Genomic DNA, 22,958 nt, shown 5'->3' with positions numbered 1-22,958 from the left:
AAACTTACCGAAATACATTTGATTTTAAACTGCGATAAAGCATAATTCCTACACTGGGCTGTTGTGTCTGTTTCGATGGTCTTTACCTTGCAACAATTTTAGTTTCGTTGTTTAAAAATTCCAACCGAAAAACAACTTCGGACTATTTTTGCTGGTCACCGGAATCTTTTAATTCGTTGTTGAACAAACAAGAAATAAATTGCACCCAAATTCACGCAAAACAAGTTGAATCACCATAGTGAAGATCGCCCTCTCTTGAAAAATCATAGAGCCACGAAATGCGCTTTTTCCGTCAGTCATCACATAACATGTTTAACAAACTTAAATCTATACCAAAATAACCAATAAAACTGAGTTTTCCTAATAGACTGTACTATATAGTAAAATCTTGCCGGGAATTGTCAATAATGCAGCACAATAAAATTTTAAAATAAAATGTTGAGTTGTTAAAAAAATCTTTTTATCAGAAAACAAATTTTCAGGTTGCAAGTGCAGCCATGACAGTAAGAAATCAGAACATCAAAATTCTTAAATGATGCAAGGGTTAACAACACTACATATTAACGCAACAATTACAAAAACACGATGCAACATAAAAACCGATCTTTTACGAAAACTTCTCTTTCTCTGACGTTAAAAGTGAAAGCAAGGACGAATTCCACGAAAACCGCAAAAGAGGCGACGGCGGCAGCACAATTGACGGAGTGTCACTTCTTGCCACCCCAACCCCACCAGTTACTGAGCATTCCAGTGATTCCGGCTCTCTGGCCACCGGCTTTTTGGCCGAGCTTGGACTCGAGCGAAGGGAAAGTGGCTTGGTTAAGCGCGAGATCGAAGAAGAGAGGCTTGCAGGGCACAGCTTCGAAACCAGGCGGGAATGAAGCGGTTAAGATCGGCGCTTTCGGGTTTGATTTCTTGTTGTTGAGCGATGACATGGCAGGGTCTTCGGCGTAACGGTCAAGGCGGTCGCAAATCGGCTTTGACGTGTCGGGCGCCTCTTTCTGGTCATCTTTAAGGCCATCCAGCACAGCCGAGGCGTGGACGCGATATCGGTTGAAGGCGATAGTCTCGATGAGGCGCTCAAGCTTAGCGACAGGAACGAAGTCGAACTCGGATCGGGCGTTTTCGTCACCCTGTGCCCGAAACGAGCTAATCGCGTAGTTGGAGTGTTCCAAGACTCGGTCGTAAAGGGCCATTGCCTCGGCCCACTTTTTCTCGGCTACGAAAGCCTGAGCGACGTAGAAACAGCGGAAGGCCTGAAACGAACGCCTTTGCACGTCCACTTCGGCCTGCAGGTCGGCATCATCGGTGAGCGCCGGCAGTGAGAAGATCTCGGTGAGGTTCTGCAGCACCACGTCGTACAGGCGAATGAAGTCGCTCGGGCGGGAGCCCTTGCGCCCAGTGTCGCCACTAGAAAGTTCGTCTAAAAAGCGACATTTCCCAGTGTTAAGAGCGCTTATTGCCGAGCATAACTATTAGCTATGTTAAATCGGTCATTTTAATTGGCACAAACAGTAGAATAATCGACCGAACGTAAGGTACATCCACATCTCTATTCATTACTACTATTCTCCCACGATATAATATTGTCTAAAATATTTTATGTATTAGAAAAAGTAGCATTACTCTTTAGGAAACCTGGATCTTACCTGCACCAACGGAAAGCATGGGCGGTGATTTTGCATGCAAGTCATCAACTAACAAAAGGTTTCTTTTGACAGTGTTTTTTATTCTTAAATAGCTTAAATAAGTATTCAGAAACTGGAGATCCGAAACCTATTAAAATAAATAACTCATTTTGTGGTAGATATAAAACAAAAAGCTAAACTTTTTGCGGAATGTTTGATATCAAATTATTTAAAAGCATTAATTTTTAAAGAAAACTGATTCATCATGCAATAACTTAAAAAAGGCTCTATTTACAATTTAACATAAAACTAAAATGTTTTTACAATTTTGTACCTTATCACTTCGTTCATTGGACTTGGAATGTGGATCACTCCTCATATCATCCCTTGTTAATTGCAGGGCATCTTTGCATTCTGTAAGTAGCTGCTCATACATTTCAATACGAGACTCACGATCACTTTCCTCAATGTTAGAAAGGTCTTTCTCAAAGTCCTTCACTCCAATCAGAAATAGCCTTACCTTAAAAAATCATCGTTTCTGTTTACAGTTTAATTTACATTTATACAAACAATCTTATTTTGGTGTAATATTTGTTCAGGTAAATACATTTTTCTGGTCTTTTCATACATTTATAAAATGAAGAATATTTATAGTCAACATAATCTATAGTGAAACTGGTATGGGTTTTGTGTTGGTTGTTGCACAATGCACAATACATACTTTGTTATTTTTCACTCTGACAGTGCGATTTCTCCAGGTTGCCTCACTCATAGATGCCGCTTTGCGTTCACGTGACTCAGAAATTAATGAATCAAGTTTTCCTGCAAGAAGAGGATCTTGCCGACCAGTGCCATGCATTTGCATTAAATCGTCCGCTGATTGATCGCCAATCATATAACCACAATATCTACACAAAAAACATAAGAAGGAAATATAACATTAGAAGGGATTTCAATCTAATCTAAGTAGTTTAATGTTGGCAGTTGCCATGGGTAACCAAGGCCAGTGGACAACGAGCACATGCATTAGGAGTTGAGACTTCAGATTAAGGCAGCAGAGCGGGATAATATTACCATATATATTACTCACGGATGCTACAGTACTGGTTTTTATTTCGATAGTAACTATTTTTACTCGCAGTTCTGACCATGTATACAAACCAAAAGTTAAATACTCTGCTTCACAAAGCAATATTTGTAAAAACTCAGTTACCTTAAGTTTGGAATGATTTCATCCACCATGCCTTTATAAACTGGTTGTTCCTCTTTGGACATGGTGTCACTAAGTTTTGAATAAATAGTCTGCGTCTGTCGGAAACGGTCACGAGCAGCTTCCCAATTTTTTAATTCAAAATCTAAAATGCCACTCATGTATGCACTGTATGCCTGAAAGTCAGTAACAAGTAAATTTAGAGATTTAATTTTAACCAAAAAATTATAATACCAACAGCAATATACACAAAACAAGCAATATTACATGACTTTTAAGGTCAATGAATAAATCACACACAATTATATACACTTATGTCACCTGTGATTCCAACTTGGTTCTTCCGTCAACTTTTTGACTTTCCTCGCAGAGCAAGTTAAGTTCTGTGGCATGCGCAACAGCCTTTCTCATCTTCTCCACCATGTGATGGCGCTTCCTTGGCTCGTTGGATGCCTCCTGCTTTAAATACATTGCCATGCTCCAAGCCCTTTCTGATGTCATTAACAACATGAGCATGTACCTGTTTAGCAAACAAAATAATTAATACATAAATCTAAATTCAATAACAAGTTATTTCCAAACAGTGGTTGAACTTTGCTACATTTTACACCAGAGGTCGGAAACCTTTCTCCCTAAGGGAGCCATATAATACTTTTTTGGCATCTAGTTAAAGTTTGGCAAAAAATAGTAAATTGAGCAGGGCGTTTATTTTGTTCTCATTTAAAGGACAGAACATGCTATGCAGCAAAAATTAATTAGCTTAAGTGTAGTCAGCTTTGATTATGTGGTTCCATTGAAAGAATAGAGCCTTCTGTATATTAAGAGATTCCTTCAAACGGATTCGCGCGAACCGCCGAAAATTTGCTAATATGTGTGTTAAAAAAGGAAAAATACAGTAAAGTTAGGAACGTGCAGTTTTTGATGTACATGCTGAGAATTGATATCTTAGATCTTTCTGCAAGCAAGATTTTTTTTAAAGAACCATACGGCGCAACAAAAAGAGCCATATATGGCTTGCAAGCTATAGGCTCCTGACCCCTGTTTTACACAATAATTGATTCATTCAATTTCCTAAAAATTAGTGCCTTTTGGTTATTTTACCACCTTGCTCAGACTGAAGGTACGTATCCATTTGTGGGTCGCTCAATATTCACAAAAATGCAAAACTGTTTTTGTGGTAGGATTTCCAACCTAATTTGTGCAATAACATGATTGCACACCTGCACACCGCTAAATTTAGTTCTGAACACTGAAGATCTCAGCATGAAGTGCCATATGAAATGCAGACAGGGTGAAAACCTCAAATCAGTAAATGTGTTATGTTAATAAAGATATTTTTAACCCGGGATTGCCTTCTGTACTTTAAAAAATAATTCAGTCCTTGGATATATATGTAGCGACAGTTTTTGAGGTACTGTCCAAGGTTTCAGCATTAAATCATAGTCTTATTTGGCAGATCGCTGGACAAGTAGTGCTAATTGTGAGGTTCCTGGGTGATCCCAGCAAATAGCCTCTTTCAATATACTATAAGTGTGAATGGTAAACCATAAAAATTATGCATTTAAAGAATACTTTTTTTTATACCTTGGATCTGTAAAGACAGACTCTGTAATTTTCTTTGGGGTGACACGTCGCTTTTCACCCATTTTAAATTTGAGGACCTTGCGAATTCTTTTCAGGCGCCTGTTGCAATAACCATGATATCTCTGGTAATCACTGTGTCTCAAACCATGTTGTGCCTGGGCTTCCTTAATAACGTGGAGCATTTCAAGGCTGAACAACGAAACTTCACCAGTTGCATTATCTTCAATTTCCTTTTCATCACTAACTGCGTCATACAGTTCAGGATTTTCGTTGTTGGTTGGTTCAATTACACCAGTCATAATTGTTAGATGTATATGGTTTTTAAACAATTTTCCTTAACCAAGGTAAACCTCAAAAAATATTTCTGTTTTTTATAAAGCCATTACCATTAAGTCCTTGACCACTAGCAGCCCATGCCTTGTGTGCAAATAATTCTTATAGGCTAACTGATATTGACATTGGTACCAACGTTACTTAACGATTCAGTGTTGTTATAACTTACTAAAGTATAAAACAAGTATAAAACAACCATTTAAAATAATAAATTTTCAGAAAATTACCACCACCAGCTCAGCAAAAACGTTGTGACTATAGAAATCTAACGCGTAATTTTATGTACTACGTAAATTGATTATGGTTACTATTATTATGAAAGTTGGCCAGGAACGGGTTCTGAAAACTTTTTGACTTTTAGGAAGCTGTTCCCGGTTGAATCTAACTACTGGTAACGTTATTTTGATCAAATTATTTACGATAAAAATTTATTAATGATATAAGATTTTTCATTCTTAAATTTTCGTTTAGCCTATAAAGTAGGCTAATTCCTAATGCCACCATAGAGCACTATGATGCCACAAGGAAGTGGTCCACAACCTTTTTAATAAGCGACCCCAATTTAGCTAAAATGAAATCAATTTACATTGCGACCCCATTTTGTTTTTAGATAGAAATAAAAATACTTCAAATAATGGCGAAACTAAGTAACACGAACAAATAGCCATGTTACACACATCTCGAGAGTAACGGTACTGTTGTTAGTGACTACATATGTGCACCAAAATGATTTATTTTAGGAAGGTTTATTTAAATTACGAATTTGAATTTAGCACACAAACGAATACATAAATTTTAATTTGTTTCAAGTTTCAACAGTAAATGCATTTAGTGTTAAGGTTGCGCCTGCATAATGTACACCAGCTTTTGACAACGCGGCTCCACTTTGCATAAGCATAACCGTCATGCAACCTTCAAGCGATTTACGATGTTTCGTTTTTAATATGCCCATTGCGCTGAATTTCGTTAAACAAAGCAACGTGGTTGAAAACGGAAAGAGTAGGCCTAGTTATCTCACAAACTTAGACAGAGTCGGGTGAGTTAATTTCATCGAAGTCCAAAAGTATATATTAGTTTGCTAAAATCGATGTAACCTAGCAGCACTTAAGAACTAAAAACACCTATTTCATGTAGAAGAAAAAAAACTTATCTTTGCTATGTAGGCTATTCAGTCACGATTATTAGTGTGACGTCATTGCAAAGAAAACAAAATTAATAAATCATACTAAAACAGCAGAAATATGGTGAGCAAAAATTTAGTCACTAATACTATATACTTTTTTTTCCACTGGGCTTGAATTTATCAAAACGCAATGGAGTTGGATTGGTTTCAGAGCCATAGGCGCCAATTTAACAAGATGCTCTAAAACTAAATGCTGTCAGCTAGGTACCCGTGCTTTCCAACACAACTCCATATCCCTATACCCCTTTTTCTACATTTTTTCAGGCTTTTTTAAATTGATTGTTTGAGATTTTAAACATGGATTTAGCGTTTGTTGTATGGGCTTTAAGTTGTTGTGAGTGTCGGTTATACTAATTTTAATGGAAGGTATTTTAATCAGCGCGGGCATATTTAAAACTTTTTTTTAGGTTACTTTAAAATGTTTAGGTTACATCGCGACACACCTGTATGGTGGCCCATGACTGCCATCCTGTTTTTTTTTAATTTAACAAAAAAAAAAAAAATTTAAAAAAAAAAAAAAAAAAAATTTAAAAAAAAAAAAAAAAAAAATTTAAAAAAAAAATGAAAATAAAAAAAAAAAAAAAATTATTGAAAACAAAAAAAATAAATAAATAAAAAAAAATAAATAAAAAAATTATTGAAAAAAAAAATAAATAAAAAAAAAAAAAATTATTATAATAAAAAAAAAAAAAAAAAAAAATTATTAAAAAAAAAAAAAATAAATAAAAAAAAAAAAAAAAATTATTGAAAAAAAAAAAAAAAAAAAAAAAAAAATTATTGAAAATTTCGACGTGGCCCAGGACTGCCATTCCCATATAAAATGCATTACGGTCGGACCATCACTGCCATCATAGAATACCTTCTATTGTGTGCTGTTAAGTTCCAAGCCAGCGCAGGGAGGTTTGCCACTTAGTCTTTTAGGCCTTCTGGTGGGATTCACCAAAGGGAAGTTGGCAGAGTAAACAAGATATCGATTAGAAATTTTTACACATTACTCAAAGCAACCTAACTTAGCCAGCAATCAGACTTTTTTTTAAAAAAAACATAAAAATATTCATATTTATGATATTAATATTCAGTAATATTCGGCCCTTAAATTAAAATGTGCCCTAAGTGACTTACATAGGGTGATAGCTACGAGTCTACTCTTCAAAATGAGATAAGACTCGACCGCAAATTATTCGGGGATAAGTTATTAATATTCCTTCAAAAATTCATAAACGACGATAATTTCAAATCGGGCAAAAATGCAAAAATCCCATAACTCGAGAAATAAAGAAGATTTTCAGTCAAAATTTTTACACATCACTCAAAGCAACCTAACTTAGCCAGCAATCAAGCTTTTTTTTAAAAAAAATAACAATTATATATTTATGAAAATTAATATTCAGTAATATTCGGCCCCCAAATTAAAATGTGCCCTAAGTGACTTACATAGGGTGATAGCTACGAGTCTACTCTTCAAAATAAGATATGACTCGACCACCAATTATTCGGGCATAAGTTATTAATATTCCTTCAAAAATTCATAAAGGTCGAAAGTTTCAAATTTTGTCAAAACGTTTATAGGCTGCATCACTTAAGAAACCTGGCCGATCTTTCAATCAGGCTTTATCAAAACCTTGACAAGTTGTTATCAGGTTTAAGTTGGTTTTGCGCGGTCAACTTGGTATTCTATGATTGGCAGTGATGGTCCGACCGTAATGCGTTTTATATGGGAATGGCAGTACTGGGCCACGTCGAAATTTAATTTTTTTTTTTTTTTTTTTTTTTTTTAATAATTTTTTTTTTTTTTATTTATTTTTTTTTTTTAATAATTTTTTTTTTTTTTTGAATAAATTTTTTTTTTTTTTTTTTTTTTAATAATTTTTTTTTTTTTTTTTTTTTTATAATAAATTTTTTTTTTTTTTTTTCTTTAATAATTTTTTTTTTTTTTTTTTTTTAATAATTTTTTTTTATTTTTTTTATTTTTTCATTTGTTTTTTAAATTTTTTTTTTTTTTTTTTTGTAAATTATTATTTTTTTTGTCAAATTGAAAAAAAACAGGATGGCAGTCATGGGCCACCATACACCTGGTATGGTCTTGTAGTACAAGATTGTGCAGAACTGGGAAAATTTTTCAAAGATAAATTTTAAACGTTAAAATGTGACGTATCAAATTTACATTTTAACGTGACGTCATAAAGACATCTTAAACTACGTTACACAGATGTTATCGATTTCGCTCAATGCGATAAAACGCCTTTATATCGTTTAAGTCGAGTGGTTCTCAAACTTTTATGCACTGTCACTTTTTTACACCAATCTGTACAAAGTATTAAACACACCAGTGATTCCCAACTTGGTTGCCGCAACGGTCTATGGTGACATTTTAAATGTTTAAGAGTGCCGATGTATTTGAAATTCTTGCATTTGAAAAAAAAAATATGCATTGAGTTTTGTTCTTTTTGTATGACTCGTTAAGTCGTGATACCACTCTCAACTTTTTCTGTAAGGATACAACTTTTTGCAGGGGTGAACCAACCAAAAGGGGTGAATAAGGGTGAACGAAAGTTCAGGAGCATCCTATAGTCACTAGTAAACAACTTTCTGAAGTAAATCGACTACTGAACTGTTGTTTGTTTGTTTTTTTGCTTATTGTAATAGCTAAGTTCGTTTGCACTGAGTGTATAAGTTAGGCCTACCATATGTACTCTTTTATGAGGATTTGTCCCCTTTTCTCAAGAAAACTGAATGGTCCTCCGAGGACGCCCAAAAATGTCCAAATGTCCTCTTTTTTCCCATTTCGAGTTAGTTGCTTATACTTTTAACAACATGTTTAGGCGAGACGTTGTATTTATTTCCAAAAAAATACTGTAGCCAGGAAACATGCTGAATTGTTGGTTTAAAAAGGGTTTCTAGGGTGGCTTCAAGCAATTCGTAGGGGGGGGAGGCAAGCTCTAAGTTAATATTTCAATTTTTTGCTATGATTTTAATGGTATCGTTTTCGTTTTGGTTGTACACCACTCCTACAGCGCTGTACAAACTTTGTTTTTGCCAACTTTAAAATTAAAACTGCCAAGAAAGGGTTGCGAATCTTCTGTTAAATCTAATTTTGTTTACTTTGTTGAGCACAAAGTCTCTTTGAGTGCCATTGCTTGTTTTCATATCATCGAAGGTATAACCCTATTTAATTATAATTTTTTTTAACTTATAGGTAAACGATAAAAGTCATTCTGTTTGAACTATTTTTATCCATATTTTAAATAATTGGATAACAGGCTAGCAACAGGGGGACCAAATGTTTTGCGAAAAGCCTCCTGATTTTACAGTTTAGCGCCAATTTAACCAATTAAATCCAATTTTTTTCGAAACTTCACTATTTTCAAGTTGTCTCAGTGATATTTAATTAAAAATTCTTTGCCCTGTGCTTTTGTTGCTTTATATTTCTGAACTCAAGAAATTGTAGATTTTCAATGGTAAAACTTAGCTTGAGCTGATCTTAACAAAAATCGAAACAATCTAAGTCATTTTGTGCTGTTTTATATAGACGAGATAGTTTTATCATATCATGAGACAAGGGTGAATGAAATCTGCAGATAGATACTAGGGGTGAACGAAACTAAAAATGTTTAAGAAGCACTGATTTAGGTCACAAGCGTTTTCTCTCGAAGTCTTTGGTAGTGTTTGTTGACCTTGCGACGCACTCATCGATAGTGTTTTTAAATGTTTTTATTATTTATTTGTGTATAAAAAAATAAGCAGAAAAAAAACAAGCAAAGCGCAACTACAGCGCAAGAAATTGCTAACTTTTTAAAATTGAGCAAAGTTGGATAAAAAAGTTGGTGTGACGTGTGGGCTTTCTTGTTTTAATTTAGTGAGGATTGTTTGAATTTAGTGCGACACGCCTAGGAATATTAGAAGTACGGTTACCTCCAGTCGATTATTTGCATTTTAGCTTTAACAAAAGCTCTTTTATCCATAAATAACCAACTGTAAGAGGCCCTGAGGTGAATGAGAATTGAGAAATGTGTTTGTTAAATCGTAATCGAAAGCCACAGTTTGTAATAATGAGTTCAAATGCAGACGTCAGGGACTGGTAATATTTGCAAGCATTTTATTGCCGCAGTTCAGTTTGCATACGAAACACAATTATTATGCGACGCCCTTGGAAATTTGAAACGACGCACCAGGGCGTCGCGGCGCACTGTTTGAGAACCACTCGATTAGGTCATTAGGGAATGCCCTGTTACACATGTCGCCTTTTAGTCGAATTCGTCTATATGGGCTTAAATACATTTCAAACTTTGTAATACGTCAAGCAAGATTTGCGGGTAGCGCGAAATATCTGGCATTTCCCTATATCAAATTAGGGAGGCAATGCACCCTTTTTTCCTGGATCAGGCCCAAAACAGCAAGTTGTATAAGTACTACGCAAATGTAAACCGTTTTCACCAGTTAACCCTTTCTCTTTGGTTGGCCAGCTTAAGTTAAAGTTGGTGCAAACGCCCCCCAAAGGCCTCGGCTAAAGTTTTAGCCGCCTATTGTAATGCAAAAACCTGCAAAAACTTTGCATTTACGTAGTTAAAATGGGCCAAAAAAGTTGGGATGACCATGGTCACGTGACCCCCTGGATTCGCCCCTGTTTATTACTACTGTATTTTTTATTTTGCTCTGAAAATCGCAATATTGCTCTTGTATAACTATTTAATAGTCCGAACGTCAACCGAGCTAAACAAAACAGTTTTTATTTTTTACTCTATAAGGTCATAGTTTTGTATTTGTGGTTTAGCAGCTTTAAGCTTCCATTGATTAACGCAGTAATACGTTGAAATAAAATATACTTACACTGCGTTTGTATTTAAAGGTCAAAAAAATTCGATTTTAATTTTCATACAGAAATTCTATGTATTATTTCTCTCAAGAGGAAAGTGGTGCAATTACCCTCAAACGATACCCTGCTTTTCCCGACCAATTTCAAGCTTTCCTCGACGTTTTTCAGTCTGTAGCCTATAGTGTTGTATAGTCTTCGTCTTCGCGTACGTTCAGACTGAGACATACCGCCGGCGGTATGTGAGAAAAAAGGCAAGCGCAAGCGAGCAAAACAAACGTGTCCAAATAAGGCAGAAAAGTTATCATGGCTTTGTGTGGCAGGCTGCTTTCGAGTGTGGTGCTATCTAACAGTTTAGTCAGCTTAAACAGGATCGTGCTGTTATATAGCATAAGTATGGTTCTGCGTTAATTTTGCGCTATTGTCAACGACGTTTACATTTGACTGATTAGTTTTGTACGCTTTAGGTACAAACTTTAGTTATTTTTATTAAGCTGCCATCTACTTTCTCCCAGTCCGCCTACGCACAGTTCTCAGCACACACAGACTACTACAGTTTTGCTAATTAACCGGCCTCGTTTAAAGCACCCACTGATAGAGGTCAGGTCACAGGTGAAGAGTGTTTACGACGGTATGCACAATTCTCATCGAAACGTTTTTTACGTAATACTTGTGTACCAAAAAATATATCTTATTGTAAGAATACACTTATATAGGAAATGGTGGTATAAGAACATATTTGGCTATATTCCTTCAAATGATTATAATCTACAAAAACTGCACAGGTGCACATAGGCCACATAGTTAGGCTCAGCGGCGACCCCGTAATATATCAGCAAGCTAGTCTCTTAACAGCAAGATTTGATATTTGTTAATACAAAGTCTTAATGACTGCGAATCAGATTCAAATGGCCAGGATTACTTTAAATCAGCACTAAGTGATTTCAGTTGATTGAGTTTGCATGAAGTGGTTACCAACGTAGTTTCAGTAAAGGGGGCGACGCTGTGATGATAATATTGATTAAACGCTTGGTTTGTCTTGCATAAACAAAAGAGATAACAAGAAGGTACGTTATTGCGAAACTTTCAGGAACGTAAGGATTATTAACATCAAAGATTCAAAGTATAATATTCTTTTCTATAATTTACGTTCCACTTTTGGACGATTCGTAATAAAAATAGACCGGAGTCCACAAACAAGATATTGGCAGATTTTTTTTTATGGGTGCTGACGTCTTTCCTTTCTCATTTCTTTTCTTTTAAATTGCCGCAGGCCAATTAAGGCTGGGCCGCATGGCAATTATAGTAGCAGTAGCGCAGTAAATCACCAAACCTCTGAATTGTGTTCGTTGAACGTGCTTTGTCGAACGAAACTTGTCGCTGACTGCAAGAAGAACAACGAACATGGCTACTGACGCCCAGATTGTTTCCGGAATTACGGAAGTGGGTGAAAGTGACTTAAAGCGTGGTATAACAACCTGTTCTAGTGGGCATAATAGTAAATTCATCACCTATTTAATTTTTCAAGGTTTTTCGTAATAATTCGTTAACCATCCCTTCTAGGTTTCATTGTATATTAATTCGTGTATCCCGATGTTCATTTTGGTTTAGTTATGTTGTTTTATTGTTAACTTGTTTTTAAATAAATACTGTATGCGCGCGAGGTTATATTTGTTTCCATAAAAAGCAATTAAATACGAATGGGTTAAGAAAATATTCAGCTCAGTGATTTGTTTTGCTTCTAAAAAGATGAGGTTGGGGTCTCCACGTTTTTCATGATTTTCCTTCACTCTTGTTTGGCAACATTCGACTCAATATTCGTTAAACTTATGTTTCAGAAAGTATTAACACACGAGGTCGGAGCAGGAGCGGCATGCCTAAAATGTGGTGACAAATGTCCAGGTCTCGACCTGCACTTCTGGAGGTACGTATTATTTTATACCCTCTTTCTTGCTTAAAAGAAGCGCGTCATAAACACTTTTTATTCCGTGTCGCACCTTTGCTCAGAAAAATATGCCGCAACTGCAAGTGTAAGCAAGAGGACCACGATGTCCTTTCCAGCGTGTCGACGCGCGGAATCAACAACATTGGCAAGTTGCTGATGCAAGACGTCGAAACCAATAATTCCCCACAAGCTCCAACCAAGCAGACTGCCCCTGCCCCCGCGCCAAAGCCGGTAAAACAGGTGCCCCAAGCAGAAGTAGCACAACCAGCCACGCCAGCACCAGCACCAGCACCAGCAACACCACCAGCAACAGCAACAGTTACCTACAACAACACGTCATCCCATAACTCGTCAGGCAATTCTCCCGTAAAAGCCGCTTCCAACCTGAATGTTACCATTGACATTGGTGGAAAAAAACATCAGCTTGATTTTGGTAGCAGCGAAGCAGAAGAAAATAAGGTCGTTTACGATGATACTTACCCAGACCCCCCTGTTGACGATTTACCACCTCCCTTGCCACCCCCTCCTGCTGATCTGGAAAACGAGCCTTTACCTGGCGTTCCCCCACTTCCCGAAGAGTTTGCTGAGAAGGTGGTTGTCACAGAAAAGCATAACAACGACGTTGATCGGATCCAGAATAATATTCCAGCAGTAGCACAGACCCAGGTATTTTTAAATTTATTGGTAGAGAAAGATAATTATTTTGAGGTGCAGATATTGTGTTAACTGCCAAGTTTTATGTCATTAATACTATTAGAAAGTAAGCTTTATGTATTATTATTTTTAGAGTAGTTCAATATTAACTCTTGTGTTACTTTTGAAGGCAAAACAGACAGCCCCAACTTTAGACGCTTCGTCTAGCGATGACGAAGAAAAGGAATATGATTGGACACCGCCAGTTGCCGACGAAAAGTTGGTCAGTTGAAACCTTATGAGTTACGTTCACCTGGTTGTAGTAATTGGAGAATAAAACAAATAAGAATAACACAGTTCTTTAAATGATCGGAAAACTGTATTATAGACACCTAGGTTTACGGAATCAGCTTAACTGTTTGTGTGTGACTGTACGTGTAAGTAATATTTACAGGTCGTTTGCGTATAGCCTGACATTAGAAACAGGGTTTATAATGGATACTTGAAGCTCTTTGTGCTGATAGCCGCGTGTAGTCCTGTGTTGTACGGCATTGTACAACTGGCCAAAAAGCTCGTATCTAGAAATGTCCTACGTTTGTTTGCTGACATAACCAGTGCAAAACATAGAGGGCCGCAATGATGTTAACTCTGTGCGACATGTAATTTGCAAACGTCACAGAAGTCGTTTCATGTGCCAGAGACGTGATGTAGTATGGTTTAAAAGCTTTATCGTACGACGTGCGTTAACAATACACAATCGGCTATTGCACAGAGAGACAAATATTGCAGCCTAATTACCATAACTGAAGGCGTTTGCTACTAATATACTTCGCAGCCAAGTTATATAAGGCATTGCGATAATTTGGCCTTCCCACCTTTTAAGCAGTAATCAAGCGTCGCCCTGTTACTTGTCCGCACAGGTAAGCGGCTACATTTCAGCGCTGCCTAAAGAGAAGCGCCCCATAGTGGGCACGACCGGCGCCAAGTACAGGAAGAAGCAGCTGATGCGGCAGCTTCCCACACACGACCAGGAGCCGGGCGAGTGCCATGACCTGACACCCCAGGAGACACAAGAGATGCAGCTCTTCGTCAAGAAATACCGGGAGCGTGCGCTGGGCGGCGGCAAGGTGGAAGAGAACGGCAAGAACAAGGTACGTAGCGAACTCGACTTTGGCGATTACGTAGAAGCGATATTATTTGCTCACTTTAAAGTAAACAAAAAAAGAACACGACCTGTTTATATTTTTCGGCGAAAGAAGTAGTTTAAATCCGCGCCTGGGATATTTTCATAATCACATAATTAAATTTTAAACTCCGTTTTCGCAGTCCTGTGCCGAGTGCCACGAGGTGCTGAACATTGGTGACGTCATTGTTTGGGCGGAACGCGCGGGGACCGAGCGATACTGGCACCCGGGCTGCTTCTGTTGCGCTGAATGCAAAGAGCTGCTGGTCGACCTTATCTACTTTTTCCACGAGGACAAGATTTACTGCGGACGTCACTATTGTGAGCTGCACAAGCCGCGATGTGCCGCCTGCGATGAGGTTTGTTTCTATAGGACTGCTTGTGCTGGTTTTATGCACTCAGGGTATTTTGTTTTTTCGCTTTTAGTGCATCATTCCCGACTGCTATACATGCATAGGCCAATTTTACGTATGCTTTTTCACTTTTTATATGTTTCGCACATTTGGCATGGCTTATTGACGTTATGCGCAACAAACTTAAGTAGCCTACCCGTTTATGTCTAGCGTCTAGCTACGGCGTGTGAGTGTGAGTGCCTTTCGTCTGGTACCTGTCTGGAAACACAGTTCCTGTTAATCACATGATAAAGGCTTACACGTTGTTTTTGTTCACATCCTTAAGGGCGTGAATCATAAAACAACATAAAATTCGTCACTCGTTTTAAGATAAAGTACGAAACTAAGTTCAGTATTTAAAACACACGAAGCGATGCGACTGAAATGCTTTCGTCTTTTGTTGTCGTAGTTTCACTAGGAAGTTGGCACGCACTCAACTTTTAGACCAGGGCGGAACCAAGTGCGTTGGACATGACTCACAAAACAGTCGTCTGTTTCACCACTCCTTGTTTGCACAGTTGTTTGCAGATCTGCGGGGTTCGTGTCGTCTGGTTGTTGATAACTTACATTTGAGTTTAGTTATGTTGTTCTATCTGTATTGCTTATTTATATACGAAGATACGAATGGTTAACGCATATAACGATATACAGGTTGATGTGCTGTTTTGAATTGTAACGATGAACATAAACACCTGTCAACCGGTGCTGTTTCTATTGGGCACCAATTTCTGATCACGTAGGCGTGCCGTGTACAAACATTTATTGGCACGAGACGTGTTTGAGTGGGCCGCCAATATTGTTTTATAGCTGAAATAAACTTCTCCTATGTGAATAAAGTGTGACCCCTTGTGTAGCGTCCTTGGCGGTATGCGTTCAACCACTTAGTTGTCCGCTCGTCATGCTCTTTCAAGATACCTTTTATAAGTGGTTTTGTGGCAATTTCGCTGATGTTTTCGTGTCATTCGTCGAAACCGCGTCATGACGCCGGTGGTGTGCATCACAGGCCGAATGCGCCGCGTCAGCACGAGCGACAGCTTCTTCTTTATTAGGGATGTTGCTGTATCTGTATTTTGCTTGCTGGTCGAGCCCCTGCCTTTTTACCAGCAAGTGCCTTGCGCTCTCTAGCACGGGAAGCGTGATCGGCGTCATTTCCTTTGGAGCGATTGCGGTGAAAACATACAGCAGCCCGTCGCCTCGACCTGCTAGTTTTGTACACAAGCCTTCCAGTTTAACTTTTCGCCTTGGAAATGCGGGCATACACTGTATATATTTAGACGCGCAGCAGATAGCGATAGGCGCTTGGCGTCCAGAACGATTCTACTTCCTGATGTATTATTTGTACGTGTGGAGAATACTCCTTCAATACAAATCGTTGCCATATGACTGCTTCTTGCCAAGTTCAATTGACTAGGCTTTCTCGTCTGGGGTTTGATATATTGCCACAGCGAACGACTCTCTTAAAAGCTATTTGCGGCCTAAGGTTATTTGTCTATCTCTATGAACTTTTTAGTAATTTAATAGCGTTTGTTTGTAAAGTAAACTGGTGGATTGTTCCCTGCTGAGATTTAATTGCCTTCCTTCCTATTTAGTTGTTTCGCTGTTCCGGTTTTCACTTCGCCATATTAATTTAATGCCATCTTACCAAGCTGGTCTCCACTTTAATTAAAATAAATCCACAATCTCTAATCACCCCCATATAATCGATATGTAGCAACAATAGCCATGTGACTCTTGTACTGTAAAGTAATGGTCTGTCAAAAGATAAGGAAAAGGAGGCGACTTGCCTGCTAAACAGTAACGCCAAGCAAAGTAATATGTTTAACTGGTTGGCAAAAGTGGCTGTGTTGGATCTATAAACTTTTTATCAGATATTCGGAATATTTTTGATGTTTAGTGCTGGTAATCGATTACTTATTTATTTTCGATAAGCGTCACTGTGTGTTATTGACAAATCGTGGTAATTGCTTTTTCATTGGCATAACGTGACTGAGGTTCGTTTATGCCGAGTAACGCCACTCGAGGTGTCACTCAGTGCAAATGAGATTGCAATTTACAATTGTCATGCCGTTCTGCCACGATGCCCTTTTTAGCAGTTATGGTTATAACATGTGTTAAAAATACATACAGGAATGTTTATCATATTTCACAGAAACGCTAATGGTATCAAATTAACGACCATCTTTTTAAGCAAAATTATCATTTTTGGCAAACTCGTAGAGTGTAGTTGTTAGGCAAACATTCCTAAGTTTAGGTCCAAGAAATAAACAAGAAGCAGTGTGTCCCCGAGTCGACCTTTGTAAACTCTAATGCATGTTTGCTTAGACCCTTTTTATATTGTGTTTATAAGAGTGACTGATCGCGTGCTCCCTTCCCGTGACGGTTTGCTACACCATATGACCATTTGTGGGCGTGGTCAAGCATGCATATACCAACAGAAATATTTTTCACACATATTAGTTCGCGCTACCGTCGTTTCGTTTAGAAGTTGATCGTTCAAAAGCAATTTAAGGTAAAGAATGATTTCAATCATTATTACAAAACGCAAACTCTTTTCGCACCGTGTCGGCGGAAAGTTTGATATCGAAAACTATGTTCGTTTCATTACAATCTAAAGCTTCTCTATTTGTTTATTCAGTTAATCTTCGCCCCGGAGTACACACAAGCCGAGGACTGCTATTGGCACTTGAAGCACTTTTGCTGCTGGCACTGCGACCAGCCGCTTGGAGGAAAGAACTACGTACCGCACGATAACCAACCAGTGTGCATACCCTGCTACGAGAAGTCGTTTGCCCACTCCTGTTCAACTTGCAAAGAGGTGGGGTATAACATTAACAACAGTAGTGGGTTAGCATATTCAGTAGTGGGTCAGCAGATCAATATGTAAACAAGCCTACTAAAATTATCACGTTTCCGCATGCAATTTTTGTTTGTTTTGAATCTAATGGCTGTACCTACAATACATACCATTTTTTTTGTTTTTTAATTAATTTAAACTTGAAAAAAAAAAAAACTTACCAATCCATAACCTACATATCAAGAAAACTTTAAAATGCATTTTGATTATTTACTTTTGCACATTAGGTTGCCACTTAATATTGATAAAATGTCCTTATCAGGTGTAGTATGTTTAAGTCTGAATGACAAAGCCTTAGGATGTTGAAAGTAAGGTCTGTAGAAACATTGTTGTTCTGTCCATGCTGAAAGGCCTTAAACCACCGCGAAGTGTCTTACAATGGTTACACTAACCAATGACTCAACAGGTAGGTTACGCGAGCGACACGGTTGAGCGGGTCAGGTGCTGGCGTGGTTGTTATGCATATATTATGCCTCGTTGACTTCGTTTCTCTGAGTGCAGTATTTATTTATACATTTTGCTAAAAGGGTGTACGGGCACAGCAGATTCGCCATAATCAGAATTCACTGGGAAACTGCCAGTGCGATCTAAAACCAAATTACAGTTTATTTAATTAATTTCGTTATACGTATCCTGTTATTCCTTTGTCAAACAAGAACCTTTTCCCTGAAATCATATTGTAGGCTTTGATAGAACCAATTAAATCCCGAAAAACAAGTGTTTTTATACAGGAATTTTATGGCCCTTAACGTCTCCAACATCACCAAACACACATAAACAAACCAAACACCGAGTGCATTTAAAAAAAGCCAAGAGAACCCTTTTTCCCATGTGAACAGCATCAATAATGCACCCAACAATTTCTTTGCAGCTAGGCTCGTAAATAATTCGTTTCAGAAAGTGTTGTATCTGTTTTAAGCTTAACTTTATCGCGATTTTGCGTCAAACCGTACTACACTACTTTTATACAACGAATAACTTATAAAAGATTTATCGTCCCAATGTACATACCTCCAATGTTTTTTGTGTTTGTTTGTTAGTCTTTCTTTTGGGGGGGGGGTGTTTCTATGACCAATTAAGGAAAACAAACAGCCACAGTGTAGATTATTGTTAACCGCTACAAACAATGCTTTATTCAAAAGGAGTTAAACAAAACTGATTTCCCAAATCCCAATATCCCACAACAAAAGGGCAAGCTTTCTCCTTAGAAGTATTGATTTTTTTATCGCCCAGAGAAGGCAGCATGATATAATTTGTTTTCCCAATATGTAACAAACAGCTGGTTTATTTAAACTAGGCATGTTAAAACTGTGTGCACCTTTACCGGACCACATATATCTGTTTCTTGGCATTAAAGCAGTATAGCATAGGGTAAAAAAGTTGTTGGCTAGGAAACTATGTTACAGCTTTATATCGCTTTTCATTAAATATAAGACTCTATGTGTATATAAAAAAAAACCTTGTCAGGCAGTTATTCATACGAAACCGTTTTATTGTATTAGCGTGCGGTTCGACAGTCGCCTTGCTTCTATACCTCTGATTAATGGTTGCTGTAATTGTGTCCATTCCTCTGCTGTACTGTTTATCGTTGCTTTTTGTTCGAATGTCAGAAAACAAAAGTCCGCCGTGAAATCTTAGCTACTAGCCTACCAGTAAAAAGGGAGTTGCCGTTTTTTTATATTCACATGAAGGGTAATTGTCCTATAGGTGTAGCTGTAGCCTATGGTTCCATTGTTCGTACTGGTATCCTGGTGTAAATATGCAGACCATTCTCCCAATGTGCGTTAAATAATGAAAGCCTTACTAATGTCATGGGGCACAAAAGTACGAAGCTGTTTGGTCACCCAACTGTTTTCCCTTGCTTATAGGGTTAGGGATAGGTTTTGAGTTATAGATGAAGTTAATAATTATGTCTAGTTTTATTCAGAGTGCCTTGCGTGGTTTCTGTGCGACCATTTATGCCAATAGTCCCCACAACTTGTTGTTTGATGTAGTCAAAATTATCTTGATCAGTGCAAATCGTTTTTGTGTGTTCAACGCGATCCGAAAAATAATCCAGGATCCGCCCCCGACCGTAAACAGCTTGTCAAAATAATGTTATTTAGATTTTTGTATAACGAATCCCAAATCATTATGTGTATTCGATAATAGTTCTGTTTTACGTGCGACCACAATAATAATTGCCCAGTGCCCACCCCTTATGTAAATAGGGATGAGACTGAGTGATACATTCTTACAGGCAATGTCCATCGACATGGTTGTAATCTTGTACATGGATTTAATATTAAAATACGTTTCTGTTGAGTCCCGAACATGACAGCACGAATACATCACAGGCGAAGCGGAAATTAAACGATCGTAAAACCACGGACGTCAAAATCCACAACTTGTGTGACATGCACGATACCTGTTCATATAACCTACCCTTAACCCCTAAACCAGGGGTTCTTAAACTTTTTTTACCGTAGACCCCTAAATTTTTTTTTGCCTAGTATGGACCACAGTAGGCAAAAAAGTCAAAAATGACGTCACAAATTGACGTCACAATACAAATAGACTTCATCAATCTGCTGATTTCGGTTCAAAAATGGAGGTGAAATGGAGACTTCCTCCATTTAGTATACAAAACCGTTTTATTTTTAATTAAACTGTTTTCTTTGGTAGGTTGACACTTTTTAATAATCCACTAATATTTTAAGTAGGCCTTCATGGACCCCTAAAACTAGTTCACGGACCCCCAAGGGGTCCATGGACCCAAATTGAAGAAACCCTGCCCTGAACTAACAACACCTTGTCCAAAAATCTTCACGGCCACAGTTATAAATACTTTATGCGCCAAATTTGGCCGTAGTCTACGTTAAACAAAACCCGAATACTTAAAATGGCACCGTAACCGGGTGATGTCTTTCCAGATCATTGCGCCCAACACGGAGTGGGTGACGTTCGAAGAGTTCCACTGGCACGCCCAGCCCGAGTGCTTCAAGTGCACACAGTGCGAAAAATCGCTGGTCGGCAAGCCGTGTATTCCCAAAGGCGAGATGGTGTTCTGCTGCTCCCAATGTAAGCGCGCTCGAATCCCTCCTGGACAGTAACAAGACGTCACCAAACTTCGTGACGTCATTCTTCTCGTCGATCGATCAAGCACCTAGTTTATCGCCAAGTGGTTTTAAATTGCTCTTTGTGACTACGGTTTTACGGCGTTTTTTCCTTGCGCTGTTAAACTTTCCCTCTGTGTCGATTTAGTTGGTTTAGGGAAGACAGACCTCTGGTAATAGTTATTTTTTTAACGATTAACATGTTTTATGCCCAAACCGATTTAGGGTCGCAAAGAAAGTCAAGCATACCTCCTCTTTATTTCATCTTTGGACCAACACTTAATGCCGAAGTCTTGCTCGCTAAAAAAACAAATCCGTCCAATTTTTGCGTTTCGTCAGTTTTGCTAAAGCTCTTTATAAGCGTGTATGCATTATATAGTGTTTGTTTCGATTGTGTGTACCTGAACTTGTAATTTTACTTTATTGACATTAATTCCCGCGCCATTGGAAATTGTTTTGTTGCAAGTATTTGCTTTGCTTCGCTGAAAACACTTTTATAAGACAATTGGGTACTTCCCTCAGTAAGTACTGTGTTAATTTCAGGAATTTTAAATTTCTTGTTTGGTTTAAATCGTGCGGTATTCTTGTTTTCGGACCTTTCTCCACGTTTCCAGATTTGTGATAATAGGAAAAAACTAGCACATTTTTTCTTTAAAGTGAATTAATTTCTGTTGTTTGTATTGTCCACTTTTGTTTTCAGTAAGTAAAATTTCAGTAAGAAGCTGCATATTGTTTGTTATAAACACAATTTTACCACTCAACATTAAACGTTTGTGATTGCAACTAACCCTTGTTCCTAAGATAATGGCTGCTTTTGCCGTTCTTTTCGCTATCGGCTTCTTTCTTAGTACATATAAGTGTAAATTAAAGGACCAGTTAAGATCGTGCTGCTTTTTATCATGGAAAATATTTGTAGTGTCGTTCTTATCCAAAATTATTGCTACAGTTTTGAACTGATTATGTTGTGATGAAACAAACGCGTGGCCCTTCCCACTTATTTTATGATGGCGATGATAACACACTGGTCCATTCTCAAATGATAATGTTTCAAACGGCCTTTTTCGGATTTCCATTAAGAAACACATCCTTGGTAAGATTAAAGAAAGACCTTCGGCGACATCGAGCTAAACTTCTAACTTCATTGTATATAGGCTACTGGTTCCAGAAACTAAAATTTCTGTCTAAAACTGTAGGCTAATCGATTACTTCTTAGATCTAATGGACAGAATATTGATAACAGTTCAGTTTCACGCATCCTGGTATATGGATGTTAAAAGTTGTTGTGGCGATTTGTGAAGTGGTGTTTTTTATGCATAGGTAAAGCTAATGAAACATGAACATACATATGTGTGTACAACTGAAATCTATCGACAGATTCGGTGAAGAGTCTGCAATGGCTTTCGGTATATAGGTAAAGCTAAATGTGAAATTGTACGTAGGTTACTAAACGTTTTATGTCAGTTCATTACTACTTTAAAATAGTCGTGATAAACAAACCAAAACAAAAAGTTTCAATTCAGTTGACTGTACATTAGCTGGGAACTTCCACCTTTTGTTTACGCCATCTTGTATCGTTCACCGCTCTGATTTGAGCGAACTTAGAAGCAAATTTGCTCATTAGCGCCCCCTTCAGGTGCGTTCCCCTTGAAAGCAACAACCCCGTCCTTCTCGAATCAGAGTTGAGCCCATCTGCTTTTCTAATAGCACACCCTATCTGTGGAACCCGTGCGTGAATGTTCACCCTAAAAGAGTCTGAATGGACTTAAGCCATCAGCAAATAAGAGTAACATCAACGTCGGAATAAAACACAGTTCGGAATACGACCAAAATTGGACTAATACCTAATAGTCGTAATAACGTTATAAATTGAAATAATTCCTAAACCCGTCGGAATACGACCTAAATGGGCAGAAACAAGCCTATACAACCTTTTACCTAACCCTAAACTCCATCCCTAAGTACATCACTAAGTCCCCTAAATATAGTTTCAACCCTAACCCAATTTCTAACTTAATCCATTACCGACAACTAACTTTAAACAGGCGCAAACGAACAGGTGCCGAAACAGCGGCGCCCTAACGGCGCTTTTCAATCGCCCATACTAAGCA

The 22,958-nt window shown here is 37.8% G+C and overlaps 2 protein-coding genes across 3 annotated transcripts; one reads left to right on the top strand and one right to left on the bottom strand.

The window, feature by feature from the left end:
• Positions 1–152: 152 nt before the first annotated feature.
• Positions 153–4,768, bottom strand: LOC146160593 (signal recognition particle subunit SRP68-like). 2 transcript variants are annotated; one of them, XM_083384447.1, is made up of 7 exons: positions 4,423–4,768; positions 3,160–3,358; positions 2,842–3,014; positions 2,350–2,536; positions 1,963–2,148; positions 1,645–1,776; positions 153–1,421 (listed from the first exon to the last, which is right to left on the bottom strand). In XM_083384447.1, exons 1-7 carry the CDS (start codon positions 4,719–4,721, stop codon positions 708–710), a joined length of 1,890 nt encoding a protein of 629 aa, XP_083240573.1. In that variant the 5' UTR covers positions 4,722–4,768; the 3' UTR covers positions 153–707. The 2 variants fall into 2 exon arrangements, with proteins under 2 accessions (XP_083240573.1, XP_083240572.1); XM_083384446.1 differs by having other exon boundaries at positions 153–1,423; positions 1,650–1,776.
• A 7,232-nt stretch (positions 4,769–12,000) lies between these two features.
• LOC146160592 (testin-like) lies at positions 12,001–21,733 on the top strand. Its single transcript, XM_083383568.1, has 8 exons — positions 12,001–12,191; positions 12,587–12,672; positions 12,756–13,359; positions 13,517–13,609; positions 14,247–14,477; positions 14,653–14,868; positions 17,537–17,716; positions 20,668–21,733. Exons 1-8 carry the CDS (start codon positions 12,153–12,155, stop codon positions 20,845–20,847), a joined length of 1,629 nt encoding a protein of 542 aa, XP_083239694.1. The 5' UTR covers positions 12,001–12,152; the 3' UTR covers positions 20,848–21,733.
• Positions 21,734–22,958: the final 1,225 nt, after the last annotated feature.

Source organism: Ascidiella aspersa, chromosome 3 (genome assembly GCF_963924565.1).
Source record: "Ascidiella aspersa chromosome 3, kaAscAspe10.2, whole genome shotgun sequence".
In the NCBI taxonomy this organism is placed as follows: Eukaryota; Metazoa; Chordata; class Ascidiacea; order Phlebobranchia; family Ascidiidae; genus Ascidiella; species Ascidiella aspersa.
This window is presented reverse-complemented; position numbering and strand designations above follow the sequence as displayed.

Coding starts and splice junctions, on each gene's coding strand:
- LOC146160593 (XM_083384447.1), bottom strand. CDS start 4,721: ATGACTGGTGTAATTGAACCAACCAACAACGAAAATCCTGAACTGTAT. Junction 2,149..2,349: donor TCAGAGTGAAAAATAACAAA/GTATGTATTGTG, acceptor TGATTTTTTAAG/GTAAGGCTATTTCTGATTGG. Junction 1,777..1,962: donor CCAATGAACGAAGTGATAAG/GTACAAAATTGT, acceptor TTATTTTAATAG/GTTTCGGATCTCCAGTTTCT.
- LOC146160592 (XM_083383568.1), top strand. CDS start 12,153: ATGGCTACTGACGCCCAGATTGTTTCCGGAATTACGGAA. Junction 13,610..14,246: donor CAGTTGCCGACGAAAAGTTG/GTCAGTTGAAAC, acceptor TTGTCCGCACAG/GTAAGCGGCTACATTTCAGC. Junction 14,478..14,652: donor AAGAGAACGGCAAGAACAAG/GTACGTAGCGAA, acceptor CCGTTTTCGCAG/TCCTGTGCCGAGTGCCACGA.